The following is a 25,483-nucleotide window of genomic DNA, read 5'->3' on the forward strand; positions in this document are numbered from 1 at the left end:
TCCGTTGGTGTTCTGACATCAAATTCGCCGCAAAGTATGAATCCTGTAGGGTTTTATTGATCATTTTATGAAATCCATTGCTTGTATTGAAGCGACCGTTGTAGATGTGTAGATCAATCCGCAGAGGGGATTCAGGAAGCGGAACTACTTACGGTAGCTATTGTTATTGTTTATGTTGTTAGGCTACCTAGTTTGCGGAAGTTTACCATGTATATGCTGGGATTAAATAGTTATATGCTAATGATTTAAAAAAGCCTTTCCAGATGAACTAGAATCTTACTTTATGGCGAATTATATGTCAGAACGCGAATTATTTTTCAAGGTGCCCACCCACATCCATTTTATGACCAAAACGGTGGTAGAGCAATTATCAGACTTTCTCAAAAGTGTTAGTTTTGTCAACGTTTTGATCTGAACCATTGATCATAAGTAACCTTAAAACAGGGCTAAACATGCATTTTCCCTTTACTACTCCTTTAATTGTTTTCTGTCGGGATGTAATAAGAATTAAAAAAAAAAATATATATATATATAACAAAAAGTGCTTCTGTACAGAGCCCCTAAAGTGACATTGACCCCCCCAAAAAAATCTTTAGCTTTCTCGTGAGCACGATAAACTATTGCGTGCACACCAGAAACTATCTGGTGCGCACAAGAAACTATTGCGTGCGCACACAAGACAATCTGGTGAGCACGAGAAAGCCTTTGTGTGTGCACAAGAAACTTTCACGTGCGCACGAGAAAGTATCATGTGAGCACGAGAAGGTATTGCTGCTCACGCAATGCTCAGGAGGCATGCTCAGGAGACAATATAACGGTGACGACTTGCAAGCAAAGCAGTAATGTCCTTATAATGAAGTCCAAGATTAAAATATACCTTAACTATATCCTGTAGTGTCATTTCTAAAACAGGTCAAACTTCAGTAGGCTAGCTCTGCTGTGCTCGCCAGACTACAGCACCAGAAAGTTTCTTGTGAGCACGCAATACCTTCTCGTGCTCACCTGATACTTTCTTGTGCGCACGTGAAGGTTTCTCGTGCGCACTTTAAAGTTTTCATGCTCACGCAAAGGCTTTCTTGTGCTCGCCAGATTGTTTTATTGCAATAGTTTCTCGTGCTCATGAGAAAGCTAAATATGTTTTTTTATTTTTTGTCCATGTCACTTTAGGGTCTCCGTACTTCTGAGCCAAACAACATATTGTACATTTAAGTGGTCTTGCTTTCAGCAAGCACAACAGTTACTAATCAGATTATTGAACTTCACTGCTCCTATGACTCTGCATATTAATGTAGTAATTTGTACATTTGCCCTTCTCTTCAATCCTGCCAGACTAACAATTTGAAACATTGCTTGAGCTGTGGTCTATATTTCTGGCAAACCATTACCATTCTTCTCTTTCCCTTCATAAAATGGACCACATCAAAGCATGTTATGCTCACCATAGAACAGTGAAATCCCTTTATGTTCAAGCTTTCTTATGTCTACAGGTGGCTTGCATATCTCACACACTCCTAACTCTCTGATCACAGGAGCTCCATGATTACGACTCAGCTGCTTTCTTAGAATCACAAAGTGTGGGTTGTCTTTAATTTAAACCTATTTCCATAACACCCCCTCCCCCCCAAAAAAAAGAAAGAAAAAGAAATCCCTTCTTTCTAGCATGCCATCGAATGGTTAAAAATAGGCCCACAAAGACACCCTTCCTATTATACCAGGATCAAGTACACTGCCTGTTGACCCAGGGAGACATGCGTTTCTCAGCTAGACCCGTGGATGTCCTGGATATCTTAATGGGGCTCCGGGGGTTCATCATACATGAGATGTACCATTAATTGTCACACAAAAAGAGCGGCACTATAAACCCACATCCCACTTTTTTATAGGACAGGAACCATCCTTATTTCATCAGATTGAATGAAGGATGAAAGTTACCTCTCACATTGTCAGGTCGTCCATGGGAAAGTGGTGCTGTCCTTCCATCCCCTCTTGAAACCACCTTCTCCCCTCAGACTGGGTGATCCCCTTCAGGACCCCCTCATACTGGGTGATCCCCTTCAGGACCCCCTCATACTGGTGATCCCCTTCAGGACCCCCTCATACTGGTGATCCCCTTCAGGACCCCCTCATACTGGTGATCCCCTTCAGGACTCCCTCATACTGGGTGATCCCCTCCAGGACCCCCTCATACTGGTGATCCCCTTCAGGACCCCCTCAGACTGGGTGATCCCCTTCAGGACCCCCTCATACTGGGTGATCCCCTTCAGGACCCCCTCATACTGGTGATCCCCTTCAGGACCCCCTCATACTGGTGATCCCCTTCAGGACCCCCTCAGACTGGGTGATCCCCTTCAGGACCCCCTCATACTGGGTGATCCCCTTCAGGACCCCCTCAGACTGGGTGATCCCCTCCAGGACCCCCTCAGACTGGGTGATCCCCTTCAGGACCCCCTCAGACTGGGTGATCCCCTTCAGGATCCCAGACAACTCATTAAATTCTCCCCTGGTGACAATTTAATTTTCTCAGCTGAAACGGTTCAACCGTCTTCACCTTAACATGTGACCCAGTTGTTAAGGATTGTTTGAGGACCTTAAAGGATACTTTTTAGTATCTTGTAGTTTTTTCAAGTCAATTGAGTGAGATATCATTCTGAACTAGACAGGGTCCTCAGAGAGAACATGCCTCTGCCCATGAATGCATTTTGTTGGTGTAACCAAGTTAACAAGGTCCCCGGTTCGATCCCAAGACACTTCACCCCAACATCGCTCATGTGCGGTATGGTGGCACAGTACCTGGTACTGCCGCCTCACAGCAATAAGGTTTTCAGGCCTTTCTGTGCAGAGTTTGAATGTTCTCCCTGTGTTCGCAAGGGTTTCCCCCATAAAGAACCCAATACAAAAAACATGCAGAAGAACAGATCGCTAAGGCTGTCCATCCTTGGCAAAGACGGACAGGCGCATTGCCTGCACAAGCACGCGGCCTACTGTGTGCTCTTGGCTGCCTTTGGGGGAAAGGACATGGGGATGAGTTAAGGGCAGAGAGAAGTTTCATTGGTGGATGCTCCAGCTATTTGTGTGTGTGTGTGTGTGTGTGTGTTTCGCCACCTACACCATGTGATGTGCCGCCTCTCATCATGTGATAAATAAAGATGTTTGTTATTGTTTGGCATGTTGAATTTCTTCACCTGCCTGAGGAAGTGCATCATCTGCTGTGCTTCTTTGGTGAGGGAGCTGATGTTCAGCTTCCACTTGATGGTGGTGCCCAGGAAGCAGAAGGAGTCAACAGTGGCTCCTGGTGTGCCATGCAAAGATGGCATGTGATGGGGGGGGGGGGGGGGACGATTCATCACTGCAGGCGGACTCGTCACCCTCAGAGATGTGCCCAATGAGGGTGATGTCGTCCACAAACGTCAGGAGCTTGACAGACTGTTGGCTGGAGGTGCAGCTGATCGTGTACAGAGAGAGAGAGTAGAGGGGAAAGAACACAGCCTTGGGGGAGCCTATGCTGATGGTCCTGGCTCCAACAACTTTACATGCATAGAAAGATAATAGTGTTTGCAAATAAATAATCAGAATTAAAGTTGATATCTATCTAAAGCTGAATTGGTCAGGATTTGAAACTGTGCTGAGGTGTGACTCTAAAAAAAAAAATAGTACGTACTACGCAAAATGTATACAGGTTGGCTTTTTTTGTCGAGGCAGCATGCAATTTGACAGAGGCGGCCGCCTTTTGAATCTCTATGCAGGAAAAACGCTGATATTAGAATTCACAACATCGCAAAACAGGAGCCTTCTACAGTACAAAACCTGACCTACGAAAGTAGGTGTTGTTGACAGCTGTATCAAAATCAACAACCTATCCAATCAACAACCCGACTCTTTCCTCCCTACCTCGACTCGAGATCAGAAACGTTACTCCCTTATGAGTGGTTAATCGACAACGTCAAAGGGAATTCTGAATAAGCAGCAAATAAGATTGAAGTTCTCAAACAATAGGGAATATTGTCTCCTCCTCGCACTGTTTTACAATTTAAAATGGGTAAAATCATATTTAATTAGCTGCGCACAATGTGTTGATTCACTCAGTTCCTCTCTCCCTCTCTTTAAATTATCACACACACAACAACCCCATCTCTGAACAGCCCTCTGTGCACCAAAAGATGAATGATTCTTAACTCACCACTGTCAATCTCTGAGACAATCTCAGAAGCAAACTGTTCCATACTGTATGTCTCATCACTACTGAACAATAAGTAGACAGCTTGCAACACGAGAGAGGGGGAGAGGCACAAGAGAAGTGACTGATGTTTACAAGAGTCCATTATATATAATAAACAAAAAGCAGTTTTATATTTTGCATTTTTCCCCCTTACTGTACCGAAAATGAACAGACTTCAAAACTGAGGTACTGAACCGTGATTTTTTTCGTTACACTGCTAGTAGGTAAGCTAGTTTTGTTGGACCCAATTTTCTATCAATTTGTATGCAGTGTGCATATGTAGGCCAAATGCACCATCAGTTCAGCAGGTTCATTAAAAAAATTAGTGTAAAACATTTTTTGGCTTGTGCTCTTATTACAAGTGTCCCTACCAAAGCTCAAATCAGAACTGCGCCCGTGAACATAGACCAGACAATGACTTACTGCAATACAGCATAAATAGGCCACATTCAAATTGTGTCAAAGGGTTGAAAGATAGAGCAGTAGCATATTGTGTCAATTAGGAATGTGAATGTCAAGAGAAACACAATAGAACTGGCAACAGTGGCGTTGCATTTTAATTTTCTCAAACACACAATAGAAGTGGCAATGCTAATGTCACCTCTTTGTACTGTATCTGAGAGATTTTACCCAAAGTTAACCAGAAACACTTCCATGTAATTAATGGTAGGGGGGTGGTTACCTATTTAGACCATCTGGACATTAATTAGGCCACAATGCCCTCCGGCTTTTTATTCTAAGGTTGTTGTTGTTTCTCCAGCCAGATTGGAAACCCATCACCTTCTCTGAACCTGTCACACTGACACATAGTGTCCGCAAAACCCCAACCCCAGGGGATGTCTTGGAGCTATCAGAGCATGGCGGTCATTTTGTTAGGTAGCTTAAGACAACCTCAAGGAAGTCCTGATGAAAACTGAAGAACAGGGGTACCACATAGTCCAAATAGCATTCACAGCAATTAACGCACCCCTTGAAGCTCGACACCTTCAGGTCAGAGATTGGTATGGGGCAGTCTTTGTTATTTTACAAAAGCACCCAACAATAGTTTGAAAACTATCCGCCAATATTAGCCAACTAACTTCATGATTATGCACTTCAGTCAGAAGACATTTCTCCCCCAGGCTGACTAGCCCGTCATTGGAGAGTATACAAGCTAAATTATTTTCACCAACATGTGTTATGGTGGCATGCTTCTTGGTTTTTAAAGGCCATTTTTGGATTCTATCACAATCCTGGCCTGTGTTAATTTCCTGTACAGCATGCCATGTTTTTTGCCTGCAGGGTAAGGAATATGTACAAAGATTCAAAAGAACAGAGTGAGGTTGTTGGTGTCGTGATTTCTATATGATATTGTCAGGCAGAGGTATTTCAGCCGACACAAGGGACTGTGAGATGGAGGAACCACAGACTATGGGGAGGGAGGCTGGAAGGTGTCGCTCTCCTTTCAGTAGCCAACAGCTGGTGGGGTTGATAAGGCCAGTTCTGTGTTCTGAGAGTTTCCTACTTGAACTGCAGATAACCTTGAAGAAATGGGGCATATAGTCGTCTTTGTGGGAATATCATTTAAAAAATGCAGCAAAGGAATGTATAGTATCTTATCATACCAGAGGTGTGTTTTCAAATAGTTGTAGATATTTGTAGGTATGCATTTATCTAATTTTGTTTGCTCTGCACATCTTTGATGTGCAAAAGAGCAGAATGTAACAAATGTTTTGCAGACATTTATGGTTTCCAGGTTAAATAATGTTAAGTGAGTGAGCGATGCTTTCAGATAATGTGTTGTAGATGGAAGGCCTTACAATATACCACATGTAGAATGGATGGTCTAAAAATAAAAATTTGCATTCAGTTTCACATACAAAGCAACAGTGGCACATGCATGACCTCATGAAATGCAGGCGATTGATTGAGATAATTTTACTAAAGAATGTAGCTGCATTACTGTACATGTTTATGTCTACTACCAACACACCAGCACATTTGTGACCGACCACAGGAAAACTACAGTAGGCTAATATTGCGAGTAACAACTTTAAAGGATGAATATTCTTCTGTTATTTGTATTCTTTTTTGTGTGTCAAATTTCACTATTTAAAATATTTCAATCGCTTACAATGTGTAGTATATCTTGATGGTAAAGCCATTCATGAAGTGAATACTGTATAGGTTTTCGCAGAGTTAGTCTCTGGGACAAGTATAAGATAGGCTGATATGTGTTCCATGCATTGTAATACATCCATGCATTGTTATATGTTCAGGTGCATTGTATGATATAACATTTTTGCAATTTTAATCTGCACTTTGATAATATATTCGAGTTTATAGTTTTATGTGGCTGGTCACATGTATCTTCAGTAGTATCTATACCTTCGGTACACACAACATTCAGTTGAGAATAATTGCATTTAACATAGGAAGAGCCAATGTACTACTACTTGCCAGAACTCACAAGTGCATCTTCTTTCTAAAACAGAGAGGTAGAGAGGGGGCAAGGTGAAGGCAAGGAGGTAGGAGCCTGAACACATTACCTCATTCATTAAAATCACTGTCAGCCTTTGCATTTGCAATATGTTCATTAAAATTTACTTTTTAAGAGGTAGTCATTTCTGACATGTTTGTGTGTCTGTGTCCATTCTTAGCATGAAATTTAGATCAATACCATTGAACACCAGCAGAGGGCAGTAGAGATTGCTCATAAACCTGCACCGCCTACTTCATGTGATTTCTTAAACATATAAGCATCTTCTATGAAGCACATTACACGTGTCAGAAACACTGCCATCTTTACAGATCTGATCAATATCAGTCTTTAGCTTTTAACTACAACAGATCTTTATTCAAATCCACACATCACAGTTCTTGTTATTTTGTCTACTCTTCGTTTATCAATGTTTGCTTTTCTACATGCTGCAAATGAAAGGTATGTGTTTGGGAGGGGGCACATGGACTTGCTCCCTCATGAATAATTCATAAGCAGAAGACAAAAAAGTTTGGATAATTAATCATGCCACTAAATATAGATGAAGGGTGTGTTTAGTTTGAAGTCTTTCCTTGTAGGCGGAATATGAAAGTAACATCACAGAAGGGAGGAATAGAACCGCCTTGTTGATTAGTGAGACACCACTTGAATGACTTAATATGCACCAAGTATGTCACTCCGTGACTGACAGCATTTGGCAGGAGTTCAAAATCTACATTTGTTTTATGTGGAAATCAGAAAATAGAAATTAACTGGCTTATGTAGTATTTTATTGATGAGTATATGAAAGAGATGGATCCTGATTCTTAAGTTTGTGCGTGCATAAAACATGGTAACATGTAGTGCACTGTCACTGTTTTGGTCGTGCAATATATAGATGCTGAAAACTTTCTGTTTTAAATGACTGGATATAGGCTAATGAATGTGAACTTTTTTTCATTCATGCTTGCATAACTGATAATTAAATGTCAAAGTACCATACAATAATGCAACTAGAGACTGGTTAAAGAAAAACTGAAATGCAATACTGATTAAATAATTACATAGGACAATAATCTGCAACATAGTGATAATAATCTTGACCCTCTGGATGTTTTTTTGTGCCAGGGCTCAAAGTGCAGCCTAATCAATAGACAATAAGTCTTTGTTACTGCTCAAAGCACAATCTCTTGAGAAAGCTTATTGGCTACCTAATAACAGTGACCCATAAAAGCAGCTGGATCGCTCAAAGCCGTGCAATGGCTCCCCAGGGACTTCATTAACTCTTTGATTACAAACCTCATTGTCTGAGGTTATAACTCAAGTAGAATGGAATTAGCTGGCTAGCTTCACCTCTGGGTCTTTCGTAAGGGGAGTGTTTAAATTGCATTGGTCTGTTACTAGGATTAGTGTATGTCTTAATGTTTACCATTTAGCATACTGCACTGCAGTTTAGCCCAACTGAGAACTGAAGCACTATGCACTTACTCTCTTTGGAGAATCCCGGGCTTCTCCTTCACTGACCTCTCCACCTTGTAACACTCCAGTGGTTACATGTTATTCAATGTTATTTCAACTTTTGGTATATGTACTGTATAGAATATCCATTGTCTAGCACTGCCACTGCTGCTGGCACTTGTATTTACTGTTGGCTTTACTGAGGTTGGCTGGGATGTAACTTACTGTAGACACAATACTTATCGAAAGTCACTTGGATAAAAGTGTCTGCTAAATAACTCAAATGTAAGGTAAAGTGTGTCCCTAATCGGATTTAAACCTATTTAGAAATGAATAACAGTGATCAAGCTATTCTGCATGTCTCAATTAATTGCAGAATCTGACATGCTGGATCTATATTAGCTATTCACATTGCCATGGCATCACATTGCTTCTTTCTCTTCATTCTCACAAAAAGGCAGTTGTTGTAGGTTGCAAACTGTGTGAGTGTGTTACTGTATGGTATATTGGATTAGAAATGTGAATGTGCTCCTCATTTCAAGGATGCAATTTAAGTTGATCAATAAAGCATTATCTCCCCACGCAGACATTCATAAATTGTTTGATGACAAGGTGGACAATTCTATCTGGTATCGTTGTCAGACCCTGGACTGGGTGGGAGTCTCTTAGAAAATTACTTTCCTCTTTATTCTGATGACTCTCACGATTGGTTGAAAGACACAGAAATACAGAGGCTGACATTCAAGACTGCTCAAGGCTTTTAGGGTGAGTCACAACCCTCCTCCATGGGGACATACACATTTGAATGGTGGTTTTTAATGGCATTGAGCTGTAGGTCAGGGGTCGTGTCTCTTGATTGCAGATGTATGTCTGTGAGAAACAGAGGGGAGGAGAGAGGAGGAGAGAAGCACAGATGTATGTCTGTGAGAAACAGAGGGGAGGAGAGAGGAGGAGAGAAGCACAGATGTATGTCTGTGAGAAGGAGAGGGGAGGAGAGGGGAGAGCGAAGGACAGATGTATGTCTGTGAGAAACAGAGGGAAGGAGAGAGGGAGAGAGAGAAGGAGGGAAGGGCAACTTGTGTGGCCATTAGTGTGTTGGATAGAGAGATGGAGGTGGGATGTAAGGTCTGACTGTCATTGAGTATCAGTAATTACAACACTAGACACCATGAAGAGATGGGAAATAGGTATGCTACATGATTGTGTTTTTATACTTTTATTTAGAGTTTATTTAGTTCCTGTTCATAACCGCAGACCCTGTTGAAGTGTTTGTTGTTGTTGTTGTTCTTGTTGTTGTTGCATGTTGCTATAATTGAACTGTTTGTTGTTGTTGCATGTTGCTGCTGAACAGTTGATGCCTCAGTGATTGTGTAGGGGCTTATTCCAACAGGTAGAGCATGCTAAAGGTAGCAATCAATTGTTAAGTCTATCTTCTACCTAAAGATTTTTTTTTGTAATATCGGTTGAATAATTATATGGATCGTACATACAGCAGTAAATGATGAAAGTAGGCTGTATTCATGTGGAGGAAATGTGAGTATATATGTGCTAGTGCTCTCAAAACCGTGGAAGGTGGGAGTTGGAAACCTTTTCTCTCACCCCGAGCTCCCATCCAGTCAGAAGACACACCTGTCCCCCTGACTCCCACCAGATGTAGGATGTCCAGATCTGGAGACTGTGCTGATGAGGACATGTGAGAGACACTCAGTAGCCTACAAAACATGGATTTTAATCAGTGTGTACCTGTGTGGCTACACTTGCATCATAGAGGAAAGGGGTAGTTTTAGGAGGACCTGTATGTATCTTCAACCATTGTTGCACTTGTGTGATAGTGATGTTTTCAGTGTCTTATAAACTGTGATGAGGATTATTGATAATAACTTGTTGGTTCTGCTGCGGACCAGTCTGTTTTAGAAGGATTGTTGTTTGCTACCCAGGAGTTGACGTTTCATTGAAAGTGTAATACTGTATTGGCTAACAGTTGCAAATTGGATTTGTGTATGGATCATCTTTATTCTGATGACTCTCACGATTGATTGAAAGACACAGAAATACAGAGGCTGACATTCAAGACTGCTCAAGGCTTTTAGGGTGAGTCACAACCCTCCTCCATGGGGACATACACATTTGAATGGTGGTTTTTAATGGCATTGAGCTGTAGGTCAGGGGTCGTGTCTCTTGATTGCAGATGTATGTCTGTGAGAAACAGAGGGGAGGAGAGAGGAGGAGAGAAGCACAGATGTATGTCTGTGAGAAGGAGAGGGGAGGAGAGGGGAGAGCGAAGGACAGATGTAATGTCTGTGAGAAACAGAGCGAAGGAGAGAGGGACAGAGAGAAGGAGGGAAGGGCAACTTGTGTGGCCATTAGTGTGTTGGATAGAGAGATGGAGGTGGGATGTAAGGTCTGACTGTCATTGAGTATCAGTAATTACAACACTAGACACCATGAAGAGATGGGAAATAGGTAATATCGGTTGAATAATTATATGGATCGTACATACAGCAGTAAATGATGAAAGTAGGCTGTATTCATGTCCAGGAAATGTGAGTATATATGTGCTAGTGCTCTCAAAACCGTGGAAGGTGGGAGTTGGAAACCTTTTCTCTCACCCCGAGCTCCCATCCAGTCAGATGGATACCCCCGTGTCTGCTGTGGATGTCGTAGCATTTAGTTACCACACACACACGTACACACAGACATACACCAGCCCACTTCTGGCTTTAGGCCTGGGCCATAGCAAACACACACCAGTATTTGCCATGTCTCTCCTATGATGCTTTTTTAGCCTCTCTTACTCTGAAAATGTAATTTAATGTAATTTATTGCTTTATAAATGTTCTAAGCCGGTAGACAAACATACTCCTGGAGCTTGCTCGATCGCCTTGTTGAGAGGGGTCAGGGAAGAATTTTTACAGCTCATTTATCTGGCCCCCGGGTGATTACTGTTTTTTTGCTTCCCTCTGGAATATGTAGAGGGGGGTGTATGCCCACCTCCCTTGTTCTCTGTAAAGCGCATTGTGTTGCCTCTGGGTATGAAATGCGCTTTACAAATAAAGCTTTGATTGATTGATTGATTGATTGAGAAGACACACCTGTCCCCCTGACTCCCACCAGATGTAGGATGTCCAGATCTGGAGACTGTGCTGATGAGGACATGTGAGAGACACTCAGTAGCCTACAAAACATGGATTTTAATCAGTGTGTACCTGTGTGGCTACACTTGCATCATAGAGGAAAGGGGTAGTTTTAGGAGGACCTGTAAGGGGTAGTTTTAGGAGGGCCTGTATGTATCTAAGACCATTGTTGCACTTCTGTGGTAGTGATGTGTTTCCAATGTTGTTTTGCGCAAATAGGAGGTTGGTGAGAAATGTGGTTCACTAATGTATAAATTGAAGAGGTAGGTTAATTAACAAAAGGAGAAATAACAGTATAGTGTCTTATTAGTGTAGACTACTAATCTAGTAGTTTTGGGTTGTGATGAGGATTATTGATAATAACTTGTTGGTTCTGCTGCGGATCGTCTGTTTTAGAAGGATTGTTGTTTGCTACCCCGGAGTTGACATTTCATAGAAAGTGTAATACTGTATTGGCTAACAGTTGCAAATTGTATTTGTGTATGGATCATGGAATTAGTTTTTATGAGGAGAATGTCTATTAGAAATACATCCATTCCACCCTGCCGCCACATACAGTACTGTATGCATGTTCAAATGATGTCCTTGATTGAATAACCAAGGTTGGTGTCTTAAGTTACGTCTTACGTCTTTAGTTGGCGTGTTTATCCCATTAAATGTTGTTTTATGTGGTATATTTGCTTGATTAATGATATTAGATTGTGCAGATATGTGGAAATAGGCTCTATATCATTCTGAGGGGTGTTCGAAGCACAGATGGGAGGCCATCCGTTTTCATTGTCTTAAACATTTGCACAGACATCATGATTAACGTGCCTTGGGCGTATTTTGATGTCACCCGATGTTACCCTGAGGAAGAAAGTTATATTGGGAATCATTATTAAATAACACACAGATGGTTCCTTTTTAGGTAAATACCCTACTTCTGCCAGTAGGGGTGCTAGTTATCTTAAATGCATAAGCACTAAGGGCCCAATTTAACAAACTGTGGGCTAAACCAAGTGAGTGGGTGTAATAAGATGGGTCATGCAATTGTCAAATGTTTATGTATTTTTCTCCACAAAGAGTTTTGCAGATCACACTACTGTATCAGTCCCAGTGAGCCTGCTGTGTGGTTTCATCCTCAGACACTGAATAACAAGTTACAATCATCCTGATTTTAGCCAGCTGATTTATTTTCTCAACAAGGCAGCCTAACTCGCAGTAGTCCAGAGCCATCACAGAGACAAATCTGTACTATATCCTTGGGGTTATTTGCACATTTTATACTACTTGGCCCTACTTATGTGAGATTAAGTACCTGTCTTGAATGTCCTAGTCATGGTGAGGGAACACAGTCTCCCGTGAGAACAGTTTGACCTGCTTAAGTAGAACAAAAAAGCACAATAAAGTAAATTCAATAACAATTCAATGGAAATGCATTCATGTTGATCCATTACATGTCTTATGGTGGACTGAGATGATGAATGGGTAAAATAGGATAGGATAGAACAATCTTATAAGCTGTGGGCCATTTCTCAGCTGTGGGCCATTTCTCAGTTGTTACATTATAGATACATGATTTAATTATGAAGCTAATTAAAATGTTATAGAAATAAATAAAACATGTTTCCCTAAACCTCACATATTTAATTCCAAACATGCTTAACTTCTGTTCCTCCTGTTCTGTTCACTCTTGTTAATTAACAACTAATCATACTTTAGGATTAGTACTGTAAATCATGATGTTAAATATTTTGTGCAGAATTTGTTAATGGCCGATGAAGTGAGATCTGAATGACTTTGACTGTGTTTGGACTGTTCCTGCAACCAAAGGTTATCCGAAATAGAACAAAAAGTTGATCATTTATTAACAATGATTGATGCACTTTTGTCTTGTGTGAATGGTTGCATGTAGGGTTGTAGCTAGTGTTGTAGCAAATGTATGCAACGCAGGCTGCTTGCTTTACTATAACACAACGGTGTTCATTTACACAGTAAGGAAAAATATGCAACATAGTGTGCCCAAATCTCTCAACCTGACTCATGCTTATAATAGTGTTGCAGCAGCTTTAATTGTGTAACAAACCACATTTGGTTTCACTGACTTGAATAGCCTATATAAAAATGTCAAAGTTGAACAGTCAAACTGTGTTGAACCTTTTAACAATGGGCTTATTTTACAAACCAACCAGGCCAGGTCCAGCCTGGCTTATGTGCGTGGCTGGCTTGTTTCTGTTCAGGACTGGCCGAACGGAAGCTAGTCACACCACTGAAATAGCTGTGAATTGAAATTACATGAAATAATGTCTGATAAATGAAGATAGGTCTTGTCGCCTGGACACATCAGTTCCAATGCTTCCAATTCTAATCCAGCACAATAAGAGCAGGATAGCCAGTTAGCTCATGAGCTAACAACAACTAGCAGAAGCTTCCATAACATTAATGGTAGCGGTCAGTGGCTTAAGCAGTTACAGTACACTGACGATTCCTGTAACGTTAGCTATTTTGCTGCAAACAGGAGTATTTCAAATGTTCAATTACTGCACATTAATTCAATAACTGACATAGCACCACCAGGTAACCACATTTTTACATAGCGTCTATAACATCCAGTGACTAAAAACATCTCCCACGAGAGGTCGTGTGTTATAGTGATTTTATAACAGCTAGGGGGCGTTGTTAGGCTCGACGCGAAGCTGAGTGCCTAAAACCCCCCTAACTGTTATAAAATCACTATAACACACGGCCTTGAGTGGTTTATTGCTTTTATACAACGGTTTCTACATCTATTAGTGTAAAATAGACACACAGCAATGTAAAATATTAAGATTTATTCAAAACAAAGCATCATTCCCTCAATTCCGCCGAGCAAAATAGTTCCCCTAACAAAAGGGTTGCCAAGCAACAACAACAACTACAATGCATTGGATCAAATGGGAGGCGCATTAATACTGAAAATGGAATGATATGCGGTGTGTGTTACAAAATATTTTAACACGGCTTCCAGCCAATCAGAATCAAGAACCAGAACTAACCGTTGTATAATAAACAAATATGACCCACGCTCGTTTATTTATGGGCAGTGGCTCTACCACATAAATTCAATGACTGACATAGAACCACCAGGTAACCACATTTTTACACAGCTTCTATAACATCCAGTGACAAAACCCTAGTCCACACCAAGGCTTGAACTCGTAACCTTTGGCATGTGAGGCAGACACACTACCCACTAGGCCACCAAGGATCTGGAGGGTGTCACAGTCTTTTGCTTTTGATGTTCTGGGACCGCCGCCTCTTGTGGTAGCAACATAGAACTGCAGGTCAACAACCCGATGAAGGAACAAAGGGAGGGAAGGAGGGAGTGACAACCACACATTTGCTCTCTTTGATGCGTCGTGACGCACAAAATGTAGGTTCAAGATCCCAAGCAGATATATGTACCAGTACTCCTTAAATCTTTACCTGCACCATATTTCTCATTAAGCATTGCTATCTAGGTCACATCCCTTAAAGGGATACCATTGCATGGGAAGTTGGAGTTACACTAGCTTATTAAAGAATGATCAGTGTCATTTTGCACTTTCTGTACAGCCCATACTGTCATCCTTTACAAAAAATCATTAGCAGGCAACGGCCGGACTGGACTTCTCATTACAGTCACTCTTAGATTACTTGTAGATGCTCCCTTAAAAAGGTGGGTTTATTGCACACTGTCTGTGTAGTAACCTGCAAGTTAATTACATCTCTCCTGCAGGGGAGTATCAAGATATAATGCTCATTAAAATAAATTATGATTTAATAACTTCCCCTTACAATCACTCACAATCACTTCTGGGGATCCTCTGTTGTTTTTTTTAAAGCTTAGTAGGAAAGTAAATCATCCAAATATACATAGACATATAGAGTGTGTTGTGTATGATTGTCTGTGTGTAACATGGAGATCATGGAGGTTTCATATGGGTTTCAGCCGTTATACATGTTGCTACCTGTGCAATTTTTCCCATAAAATGTTTCATCCACTGATTGTCTTGTGCATGTCTTAAAACATAGATGTTTACTCATTCTTATTTGGACTTCACATGCCTTTTCCTTGTTCCAAAGCCATTGTAACCAGCTACACAAGCCATTTCAGCTGTGCAATGCATGACCAACCACAGCAGATGCTTCTGCTCACAAGACCAAGTATGAAACTACATCAGACCAGTATGCTGCCCACTCCTCTTAAACAAGATTGTGCTTAATTTATTTTATCTTTGTCCGTATCCTCATATAACACGTTATTTTGTTCTGCACTTTTTTTTTATGTGAAAGTTGGCTATTCCCTAGAGACACCATCCAATTCCGGTGATCAAAAATGGACATTTTGACTGTGCTCTTGATCATGGGCTGTTGATAACTGCTAAGTAAACAAACCGTCCATCTCATAACATCCAGCTCAAGATCAGGGACAGCGTGAAAAGGCTTCACATTATGTGGGATGACTGTTGCCCCCGGGCCGCATCAAACAGACTATGAAAACCTTTCTACCAGAGATAGGGGAGGCCAATTTCACAAATGGCTTTTTTATTGGTTGATTGCACAGGGGCCAAGTTGTTATCTATATCCTCACACAACTTGGGCAAACACCAGAAAATAGCAAGTGCCCTGTGAGGGTTCAGGGTGTTGAAGCCTCTCCTGATAATACTTGTATTTAGCCAGGCCTCTCTGTGAGACCTAGGCAGCCCTTTGCTGCAGATTGATGCTCATACCTCTCAGGTTTAAAAGATTTTTTGTTCAACCTACAATCGTGTATTATCCCTAAAGGTAGATAGTAAGGGTTTCCAGCACCAGTCTTTGAGAGCCTCTGGGTGTACTAATCCGGGCACTAGCATACATTCTGGCTGACGGCCGTAAAAAAGCTCTGTATTCATAGTACAAATAGTATACGGACTATATATATAGTCGAGGGTATACGGAAGTATACAGAGCATACCCACTTCTTTATCCACAGACACAGTTTACCCACTTGTTCAGTATACTGACATTAAAACAATTTCAGAATATTTGCTGTCACCACATCATAGTACATAAACATCAATAATCATTCAATTATTTCAATTATTTATTTTCACATATTTCTTAAGCATGTATTGCAGCTTTAGCTTTATATTTTATCACTGTGAAAAAGAAAATGTATTTCTTTATGGCAATTTACATAAAGAGTTGTGTTCACTGAGGCTTCATGAAAGTGCATGTTTGAGTTCATATCGTTGAACTACAGATACAGTATGTCTGCTGAGGATGATAAAGCACAAGTCTTTTATATTTTCACTTAGCATGCTATGAATAATAATATCTATAATAATAGATATACTATGATTCTATAATGCAGTTTAGTGGGATGATGCATGCTCCAGACAGAGAGGATAATGAGGGAGTGTGTTATAAGGAGTGTGCTAGTGAAAGACTGTATATGTGCCTGAGAGAGAGAGAATAGATTATGAGAGACTGAGAGAAAGAGTTGTAGAAGGGAAATATGCAACCCATGGGAGATCGGTCGACTGCCTAGGGAGCGATTGCAATCACCTGCAGCTGCACTCTCACCTCTAGATTTCAATCTGATAAAAGCTCTCTGAGCATTCACACACCCAGATGACCAGCAAATGGGTCCGTCCAGCATTATCAGATGGCTACAGCAGATGAGCCTACATTTTAATGTACCACAGCGACGGAGAGATCGCTCAGCTGGCTACCCATCGAGGTCAAAACAAAACACTGACAACTGTCATCCGGAGGGTCAAGATTAGTGGCTGAAAAATCCACACTGTAGGAGTCGTGTCACATCCTGGACTACTCATGCTGAGTCAGTGTGTGGCTGTAACTGCGTGAGACTAAATGACACGTGCTGAATCATCATCACTGTTCATCCAATAAGTTGCTGCCACAGAGGCTACGGTATTTTGAATAGCGAACACTGGCATTATGGTATTGAAAGGCCCAATGTGTTTTGAGTGATTGGCACATTCACTCAAAATTATTTTATGATATGACCAGCATTTCTCAAAGTCCGCTGACCAGTGCTGGTTTATAGAAAAATGCCTGCAGGTCTGTAGCATATTGGCTGAGCGAATATTATTATTCACAGGATAACTTCTCCTCACTATCCCATCCACTCCCTGGAATGCAATAGACCTGCAATCCGTTCACCTATTCTGACGACTAGACCGTCATGCTGTCACCGGTTCCAGAGTATAAACTGTTGAAGCTGTACTGTGACCAAAGCCTGCACACTCATTTGAATGAGATGTGCATTTTAGAATCCTAGCTGTTCTGCGATGGAGAATACCTACAACTCAGCAAGATGGCAGTGGAAACTTTAAGCAATGCAAAGCAAAAATAGTGACTGGTCTGGCTCCAGCCCCTGAATCGTACGCCGTTTTAATTTTCTAAATGCAATTCAAGGTCTTGAAAAGCTCTCATCCAGAATGATTTCTCAGATGGAATTCCAACCGGGTCAATCAGCATCCATTGAAAGCGATGGCAGAATTAAACTGCACAATGTTATTGGTTTGGGGGTGAACTAATCGCTGAGGACTCCCTTTTCGACAGCGACCATCTCGGAGAACAGCTGCAATGGGAGCAATTTCAGACTGAATAATCAAGTGAAATGAAGTGGCAATTCAGTCTGATTGTCAGGCTGTGGCCATACTTCAAAGATTTAACCACAAAAAAGGGACAGGATGATGCACAGATGGCTTCTTTAACTCCTTGGTCACTAACTAGCAGCAAAACTATTTAAACTGGAAACAATTTTTCCAGTAGAGATGAAGGGGATTTCACTAGCATGCTATTCAGGATTTACTGAAAATGCAATGCAGAAATTGACAAATAACTGTAAAGAGGCATTACTTAGAAATAACACAAGAGGTTGTCAACAACCACATTGGTTGGACTACTCATTGTACACGCACACAAACAGTTAAAACTATGCACACATGAGTTTGGCATTTTATAGGACATAACAAATTTTGAATGCCTCCAAAATGTCTTCATGCACTGTCTGTGCCTGGGGAGTTGCACGTTTTATTCATATCACAGATAAATTTAGCACACACCATGACACACCAGATGAGGTGGAGATAGTTGGGAAATTCTATGAACCTATTTTGCATCTGTACAAGTGTCTGAAAGCTGTTCCACACATAGGACATAGTGATAAATGGTGATATGGTGAGGAAAGAGGCATTTTACAGTATGATAATAATTGTTCACCCTTTATGGCCTCACATTCCTTGAAAATATCATGTCAACAAATACTGTGAATTGCATATCTGTCCTATGCCCTTGCTGTCTCTTCTAAATGCCTCCTTGATCCCCCCTAACTAGAGAATTAATAATGTTTTTTTTTAGAGAGATTTGCAAATCTATTGTAGTACTTATCATGCCTGTCCTGAAGGTTAAGCTTCATAAGAACACATAAAACCACATGTATGGAAAAGCAAAGCATGTTGCAACTACTGAAGATAAGATTTATTTGATAATAATAATGGGCCTCATTCACCAACGAAGTTAAGAATTTCATATCCATCCATCCATCCGTCCGTCCGTCCGTCCGTCCGTCCGTCCGTCCGTCCGTCCGTCCGTCCGTCCGTCCGTCCGTCCGTCCGTCCGTCCATCCATCCATCGTCATCCGCTTATCCGGAGTCAGGTCCACTGGCAGCAGTTCCAGCAGGGGGCCCCAGACAGCCCTTTCCCTGGCAGCATCAACCAGCTCTGCCCAAGTACCCCTGATTGCAGTATGCAGACAGGGTCGATGGGCGGAGGCTCCGGGTCAGTGGGCGGAGTCTCCGGTTCAGTGGGTGGAGCCACCCCTCCATACAACCCGCTACTAGTGAATGAATTTACAACAGTAAACCAGACAGGCTTAATAGATCGTCTTTTTATTTTGATAAGTTATAACTTAAGTCTATTGACAGACCATATAGAGCTATATCCTGAATTATATTAACTTTCCTCATGTAAATAAACAGTATACAATAGATGTGACAGATAGGCCATCTGTTAAAGAGAACTGTTCATACCTGCTATTCACAGTCATAGAAACAGAACGTTCACAGCTCAGTGAAATGGACAAAATGTGATGTTCAATCTCTATTGACAGACCATATACCATAGGCTGTATATTCTCATTCTCACTGTTAGACTTAGATTCTTATTCATTGTTGATAGTCTGACATACTGTATATTCATTCATATACTGTGTTAACTGTCCCATATACTCATTGCTGATACTCACTGTACATATATTAATTAATATAGCCTAATATATTCATTAAGTATTTGATAGACTACAGAAAAAGTACAGTTCAGCATTGTTTTATGCTCTATAACTGTAACATCAGAGGTGCAAACCCATACTGTACATACTGTACACAAATCAAACAAATGAACACAGATCAAACAAATGACCTATTTTGTATTAAAAACAGCTATTTTCACGTAAAGGTGACAAGTGACTTCACCCCTGAACATGCAGAACTGCTGTGAACGCAGTTGGAACTTCAAATAACAATGTTCTTTCATGCTGGGAAATTATGCATCATACAGTACAGTTGTCTCTGGGCGCTGTTCAAGGGCTTCTATATTGTTACACAACTGTAGATTTGAAGTACTGTAAACACAATCACAAATCCTTTTAAATGAACATGTATTTTGCATGAGTAGCCCGTAGCCTACTTAAGACTGCTCTTCCCTGTTCGTAGATTCTATTCTTACGGAAGTTCCCCGATGTGAGAGCAATGGTGAATGCCAGAATCTTCTTGGAAACGGTGTAGGTAGAGTTTAAGAAGAAATGCTTCCTAAGAAATTTGTAACTTCGAATGAGCCCATTTTGTTCTATGCCCATCCTAATGTGGGCAATCTCTCTCTCCACTAACATAAAGCCAACATGTTTTGACTACAGATGCATCTATTTTAGACACATCTGTTAGATTTAACCTAATTTATTTGGTTGGCTGGGCAGGGGGGGGGGGGACTAGTCCAGACCTTCATTTGTTAGCCTTTGCAGCCTGTGTGATAATCTGTATAATTACAAACCTATTATCCACATTAGGTGGATGGCCTCAAACAGTTTCTACTTGTTGATTGTGTTCTGTTATGATTTCTTGTAACTTGCTGTGTCTATTACAGAAGGGAAGAAGGGCTATGTGTGGAAGGAAATCATTATAATCATACTCATTATTTCACAGTGTCACAGGGTCAGACAACCAGATGATGAGATGTATAAACAATGGAACTCTTTCCCATATGTGAAAAAACACAATACACATCAGTGAGGGAAATAAAAGTTTGAATTGGGTTCAATCAAGATATGGATCACTTCACACACTTTATTAAGCTTCTAATTTAACAAAAAGAGAGATCCCGGCCTATTACTCCCTTTATTGTGATTCATTATTATGTTTTCACAAATGTTGCCTCCATATTGATTTCAGTTATGTGTTTTATTATGTGCAAACAGTTGTACATGATACAATAGTTTATTCTTCTGTTTTGGTAGTACAACAAAGCATAATATGAATGTGATATTGATGCATATTGTGAAGCTTTCCAGGCTTACTTCAACTATCAGTCTATCATATATCGATCAATACGGTGAAACCATTCTGATAGAAGCCACCTTGAGATGCTACCCAGACAGGTTACAGTGGTTTTCTGACAATGCTGCTGCACTCTGTTGCCACCATCAGTATACAATGGAAGACAACAGAAAAGGCTGCAAACTAATTGAATGGATTGTAGTGGGAAAGAAGTAATAAAATTTAACAATTGGTTTCTGGCAAACATTCTTAATGCCTGATTACAAACTATGAGTTAAAATGATCACTTGTCTACACTTGTAATAAGTAAGGGAGTCAAAGCAAGAGGGATGTGATTGCTGGCCCAGACAGTAGTGATGAAAGAAAACCGTCCTCTGAATATATACAAGCAAAATGCAACACAATTATGCCACAATTGCAAGATCACATACAGAATCCATATTCTGTAGAGAGTTGGGAAATATTGTACATGCATTTCATAGGACAATATATCTCTATGTACTGTATGGACACATAGCACATTTGTAGTCATATGTTAAAATGCTGATGAAGTTATTTTTGTAGCCTTTTTTTGTTTCGTACCACCCAGCTCAGTGGTCTCATACTATATTCATGTAAGACATCAGGGACCATGTTGGAAATATGTGTTTCACTTTTGCATGTTATCGCTCGGATTATATTGTCTGCTATATCCATAAATAAAATCAATCAACAGATATACGTTTTTGCTCCAGCTCAGCAACATACAAACGGAACAAAAAATATGTCTCAGGAAATGATGTAACCGTAAACCATAACCTCTGATATAACCATAAACATGTAAGCATACAGTAACATATGTTGTTCTTTTGTATTCATGTCCGCTAACCATGCTCCCACTTGTGTTTCTCTTTTGCAGAACCGTGACAGAATGGTTGACTGTATGAGCAAAGTCATGCTGCACACGGCCATCTCATGCTGGCAACCATTCCTGGGACTGGCCCTGCTGGCCGTCTTCGTGGGTTCTGCCCTGGGATGCCCAGCCCGCTGTGATTGCTCAGCCCAGAGCAAAGCAGTCCTTTGTCACCGCAAGCGCCTGCCTGGCATCCCTGATGGCATTCCCATCGAGACCAGGATCCTTGACCTGAGCAAGAACAAGCTGCAGGCCATCAACCCTGATGACTTTGCTGCCTTCCCTGGACTTGAAGATCTGGACCTTAGTGGCAATATTATCAGCTATGTTGAACCCGGGGCCTTCAATGCCCTGTTCAACATGCACTCCCTCAGCCTCAAGAGCAACCGTATCAAACTAATACCCCTGGGCGTCTTCACGGGCCTGTCCAACCTCACTCAACTGGACGTCAGCGACAACAAAATTGTCATCCTGCTAGACTACATGTTCCAGGACTTGCACAATCTGAAATTCCTGGAGGTGGGTGACAATGACCTGGTATACATTTCGCATCGGGCATTCAGTGGACTGCTGAGTCTAGAGACGCTCACTCTGGAGAGGTGCAACCTGACAGTGGTGCCCACAGAGGCGCTCTCACACCTGCACAACCTGGTTGGCCTTCATCTGAGACACCTCAGCATCAGTACCTTGCAACCCTACTCCTTCAAGAAGTTGTTCAGGTTGCGGCACCTTGAGATCGATAATTGGTTGTCCCTGGACATTATCCCAGCCAACACTCTGCATGGTCTCAACCTGACCACCCTTTCCATTACGAACACCAACCTCTCCACTTTCCCCTACCAGGCCCTAAAACATCTTCCCTACCTGACGCACCTCAACCTTTCCTACAACCGTATTGGACACATTGAGGGTGGCATGCTGACTGACCTGGTACGCCTGCGAGAGCTGCATCTGGTCGGGGCCCTGCTGTCCACAGTCGAACCGTATGCATTTCAGGGTCTCCGGTGGCTCAAGGTTCTCAACGTCTCCCACAACCGCTTGGATACGCTGGAGAGGGGCGTCTTCCAAGCCCCCGAGGCTCTGCAAGTGCTCTTGATCGACGACAACCCCCTGGTCTGCGACTGCCGCCTTATGTGGATCTTGCAGAAGAGGCACTCCATCATGTTTGGCGACTCGCAGCCGGAGTGCAGCACCCCGGAAGGCATCCGTGGCAGACCTTTCAAGGAGTTCAAGGAGACTCTGCTCTCTTACTATGTGACGTGCACAAAGCCAAAAATCAGAGAGAACAAGACCCAGACAGTGGCTGTGGACGAAGGCCAGCCAGCAAGTCTGCACTGTAGTGCAGAGGGGACCCCACGGCCACTGGTGTCCTGGCTGTCCCCTCGTCGGCGTCTCTTCACCAACAGGAGCCACGGGAGAGTCACAGTCCACAACAATGGGACACTGGAGATTAAGGCAGCTGAGGTTCAAGATGGCGGAGTCTACCTTTGTATGGCATCAAACACTGCTGGAAATGACTCACTGATGGCTTCACTGGCGGTGAAGAGTCTTGGATCTCTCTATGCTAACAGGACCCAGTACTACACAGATCCTAGCAATACCACTGCCAATGGAACAAGCAACGTGACCTTCGGCCTTGACCTAAAGACTATTTTAGTGTCGACAGCCATGGGTTGTTTCACATTTCTTGGGGTGGTTTTGTTCTGCTTCCTGCTCCTCTTTGTGTGGAGCCGGGGTAAAGGGAAGCATAAAAACAACATAGACATCGAATACGTCCCTCGTTCAAAGTCCAATGGTACTAATGTGGACACGGCAGAGGGGCAAGTTGGACCTCGTCGCTTTAACATGAAAATGATCTAACAATGATCTGTGTACCTGGGAATTATGGAAACATCTGAAGGATTATGTTTTGTTTTGTTTTTTGGGTTGCTTTTTTTTCAAATGGGAACTCTGAATTACCCGCCATTGCAGGAATAATGCTACTGGAAATGGAAATAGTACTTCATAAGAGGATGCAGATCTCCAACTCAATATGATCTCCATATTGAGTTGTCATATATTGTATTGGACACAATTGTTTGGACGCTGTGTGTAAAATGCCCGGATATTTGTTTTTGCACAGTTGCCATTGAGCTGTCCAGCTTGGATTCTCACAAATGATCTGAAACACTAACCAGGGGACCTGAGAGGAATAGGCATCAATAATCAGCTTTTCAGAAATGTATATATATATGCCCAAAAAGAACCCTTCAATGTGGGGTTGGATTAAAAAACTACGGAACCGTGTACAGTACAAATTTGTGTCTAAAGTATTACTCTTCTTTGTTTAGTCTTGCACCATGCTTATTCACTTAACAAATTGATGAATCAAGGCATAACTCCCTCCGTCCATAATCTTGCATATGTGTACGTAATGCTTCATTATGTACATATATGTGCATATTCATCACAAACTGTCCATAGCAATACTCATGCGATACGTCTGTGAAAATTAAAATGACCCCACCTGTTAAGCAATTACTATACTTATTAGTTATGAAAGTGTCCATGGATTGAGGAGAGGACTTGCGTGGGATTACAAGGTCGCACCAGAGGGTGCAGTATGTACCTGAGTTCCCGATATTGACGACTAGATATGGAATATACTGTACTGTACATTATTTTTTTGTCAGCCGTGAAAATAAAATAGATTTTATTGATCAAAATGGTTGGAAGGTTTTACAAAGGGGAACAATCTAACATTATTCAGGATCTAAATAGGCCGAAACACTTTTGATGACTTTGAAGATGACATTCTAGTTAGAAGATCTACAGTACATGGACCACATTTTTTCCTATCCTTGTCTCTTTTTATTCCTTTACCGTAACTTTTGCCTGTTGGCAGGGTACCTGTGTCCATCTTACAACAGTGATGTTAACATCATTTTTCACCAGTGAGAAATTTGGACTCTGTTGTGGTAGTTTCTCATTTTGTTGTTGAATCATTTAGATTGTGAACAGATCAAAGTAAAAGAGAAAAAAAATAATGTATGTGAAATAAATGAAGATTTATTTGTACAATTTAGACTGCATTACAGTACTTCAATTTCAGTCCGATGAATGTTGACAGATCACATAAAAACGTGAACCAATTTTGGGGTTTTTCTCTTCTAGAAGTAAAACACATAATTGCAAACATCTCTTTCATGCTCATTAAGCCTTAAAAGAGTAGGTTGGTATTTAGCATTATAAGCCATGTGATAAGGGTGTTTACCATCATACTGCATGCAACGCAACGATTTTGCACTTAGCTGTGACATGAGCAATGAGCACAATTCATCATCATGTTTATATGGACCAATGAATCCAACAACTGAAGACTATTAACATTTGCTCAGTTAGCCACAATAGGAAACTTATAGGATCATATTATATCTCTTCAAAGTTATGGGTATCATCCTCCAAACAATATTTCAGGTTTCATCATGCATGAATACAACATTGATGGACATATAATAGTATCGTATGACTAATGACAGAGGTAGGTTACACAGTCCTATTGTTAAATTGCCTTGTTTTTAGTTGGACCGTAAAGTGTTTTAAATATTCACTTTCAACATGCTCCACTGTGTGGTTTCCTACCTTAAGCTGGCAGGAATTATGTAAATCATTCAAACCATTGCCAATATCAAGGGAGAAGTGCATGGAAAAATGTCTGGCCCAGACAGCATTATTTTGTAGGTAGTGTGAATGAAGAAGATGAAGCTATCCGAAAGAGAAAGC

General features: G+C 41.3%; 1 protein-coding gene across 1 annotated transcript; it reads left to right on the plus strand.

Moving 5' to 3' along the window:
• Positions 1-21,733: 21,733 nt before the first annotated feature.
• On the plus strand, positions 21,734-23,581 carry lingo2 (leucine rich repeat and Ig domain containing 2; the record flags this gene model as incomplete). The annotated part of the gene is made up of 1 exon (XM_084448698.1): positions 21,734-23,581. Exon 1 carries the CDS (start codon positions 21,740-21,742, stop codon positions 23,579-23,581), a length of 1,842 nt encoding a protein of 613 aa, XP_084304824.1. The 5' UTR covers positions 21,734-21,739.
• Between the last annotated feature and the right edge of the window lie 1,902 nt (positions 23,582-25,483).

The sequence above is a fragment of the Borostomias antarcticus genome (genome assembly GCF_949987555.1).
Source record: "Borostomias antarcticus genome assembly, chromosome: 14".
In the NCBI taxonomy this organism is placed as follows: Eukaryota; Metazoa; Chordata; class Actinopteri; order Stomiiformes; family Stomiidae; genus Borostomias; species Borostomias antarcticus.